Source organism: Thalassophryne amazonica, chromosome 6 (genome assembly GCF_902500255.1).
Source record: "Thalassophryne amazonica chromosome 6, fThaAma1.1, whole genome shotgun sequence".
Taxonomy (NCBI): domain Eukaryota; kingdom Metazoa; phylum Chordata; class Actinopteri; order Batrachoidiformes; family Batrachoididae; genus Thalassophryne; species Thalassophryne amazonica.
In genome coordinates, this window is record NC_047108.1 from 38,969,509 (window position 1) to 38,971,354 (window position 1,846).

The 1,846-nt window shown below is 51.4% G+C and overlaps 1 protein-coding gene across 1 annotated transcript; it reads right to left on the reverse strand.

The window, feature by feature from the left end:
- Positions 1-1,558, reverse strand: gpr182 (G protein-coupled receptor 182). Its single transcript, XM_034172021.1, has 2 exons — positions 1,385-1,558; positions 1-1,145 (listed from the first exon to the last, which is right to left on the reverse strand). The coding sequence occupies exon 2, from the start codon at positions 1,140-1,142 to the stop codon at positions 51-53; it is 1,092 nt and encodes a 363-aa protein (XP_034027912.1). The 5' UTR covers positions 1,143-1,145; positions 1,385-1,558; the 3' UTR covers positions 1-50.
- Between the last annotated feature and the right edge of the window lie 288 nt (positions 1,559-1,846).

A 1,846-nucleotide genomic window follows, 5' to 3' on the forward strand; every position in this document is an offset into this window, starting at 1 on the left:
CATCATCCGCTGCTTACGACACATTCGTGTTTCTGTGGAACAAACTCTACTTATGATCCAAGGTCAGACTGGCTGGTGCTGGTGTTACTGAGCTTGCGCTGCTTCCCGAGCTCTGCTCCCCCACCGTTGGCAGCATTAGGCTGGGCTCCTCCTCCCACCTGCTCCAACATTCCCTCTTTGGGTAAGTAGGTCATCACTGTGTTGATCAGATTGTTACGGAAGCTTTTGCTGAGAAAGTTGTAGAGAATTGGGTTGGCGATGCAGTGGAAGAAGGACACGCCCTGCACCACGGTGTAGGAGAAATAGAGCACCTCCACCGTGTTGCAGCTCAAGAGGAAGGGGTTAATGTCATCTATGATCAACAGGAACATGATGATGTGGTAAGGCAACCAGCACATCAGGAACACTACTGAGTACACGTGCACCAGCCACACCTCTCGCTGGCCCTGCACATCCGGTGTTGTCTTCACTGCCCGAGCGATCAGCACGTTACAGGTGATGATGACGGAAGCAGGCCCCACAAACTGGAAGATCAAGCAAAGGAAACCCACCGACACAAACCATTCAATGAAGTTGTCCTCGGGCAGCATGTAGCAGCCTGGCTCCTCCCACTCCAGCAAATCCACATGAACATTCTCCATCAGTGCCAGGAACAATGAGAGCAGCCATAAGCCGCCGCAGAGCACCCAGCGTCTCCGGCCCAACACGGGGAAGCAGGCGGGAGATGAAGGTCTTGTCAGGGACAGGTAGCGCTCCAGGGTCATGAAGGCCAGGAAGAAGGAGCTGCTGTAGACATTGACCACGTAGACGAGGTGTGTGACCTTGCAGAGAAAACGGCCCCACAGCCAAACCTTGTCCAGGCTGACCTCCATCATGAAGAACGGCATGACTACAATCACCATCAGGTCCGACAGGGTCATGTTGAGGATGCAGAACAGAACCCCGTTGGCCGAGTGGCGTCTGCGCCAGTTTACCCAGACCACCAGCAAGTTCTCAAGCAGGCCCACCATGAAGATTAGCAGGTAGAGCAGGAAGAGAGCGACACGGCGGTACTTTGTGTCGAGGTTTAAGGTGCACTCGAAGATGAACCACGGCGTTCCATTGATGTAAAAAGAGTGGTTGTCGTGCTCGTGAGTGCTCATGATCTGGAGAGGAAGCAGAGCAAAAGTGTTTCAAACTAAAGAGTGTAGAATTACTGTGGTCTTAATCAGATTATGATTTCAGATGTTACACAACAGAAGCACAGGAGGAGGCCTGAACGGCTTTTTATAGCTGTACCAGTGAAATACAATTTCACAAAACGCACGTCACATTGCGTGCTAATTCCACAGCAAAGTGGAATAAATAGCCACTAATCTACACACAGACGTGGACTGGTTCATACCTGGTGGTGGTGTGTGATGATGAAGAGGGCTGGTCCTTACGGCGTCCTCGTCTTCTGGAGCTTTCTGCAGACGCACGGCGAATCCTTCCTGCTCTGATGTTGGGAGCAATGTCAGGCAGCGGCCGGCCGTGGTGTCTACCCTCCCATTTGTCTCATTAACACACAGATTGAACAGGACATCCTCAGTGCCCCCCCACCCCCGCCCCTAAAGCCCACACAGCACAAAACTTTACACCACAGAAAAGTGCATCCTATAGTTTCACATCAGAGCTCAAGGGAAAACAAAAAATGTGACTTTTTCACTCTTACTTTATCTAATTGGCTCACACATTATGCCTGGTGGCTGACACGCTGTGAAAACAGTGAAACAATGTGAGGAAATCTATTACTGTGGAGAACAACAACTTGACAGACACGCGCAGAGGAAAGGGGCTCCCCTAGCCCCCTCAATCCCCATCAGTG

Coding starts and splice junctions, on each gene's coding strand:
- gpr182 (XM_034172021.1), bottom strand. CDS start 1,142: ATGAGCACTCACGAGCACGACAACCACTCTTTTTACATCAATGGAACG.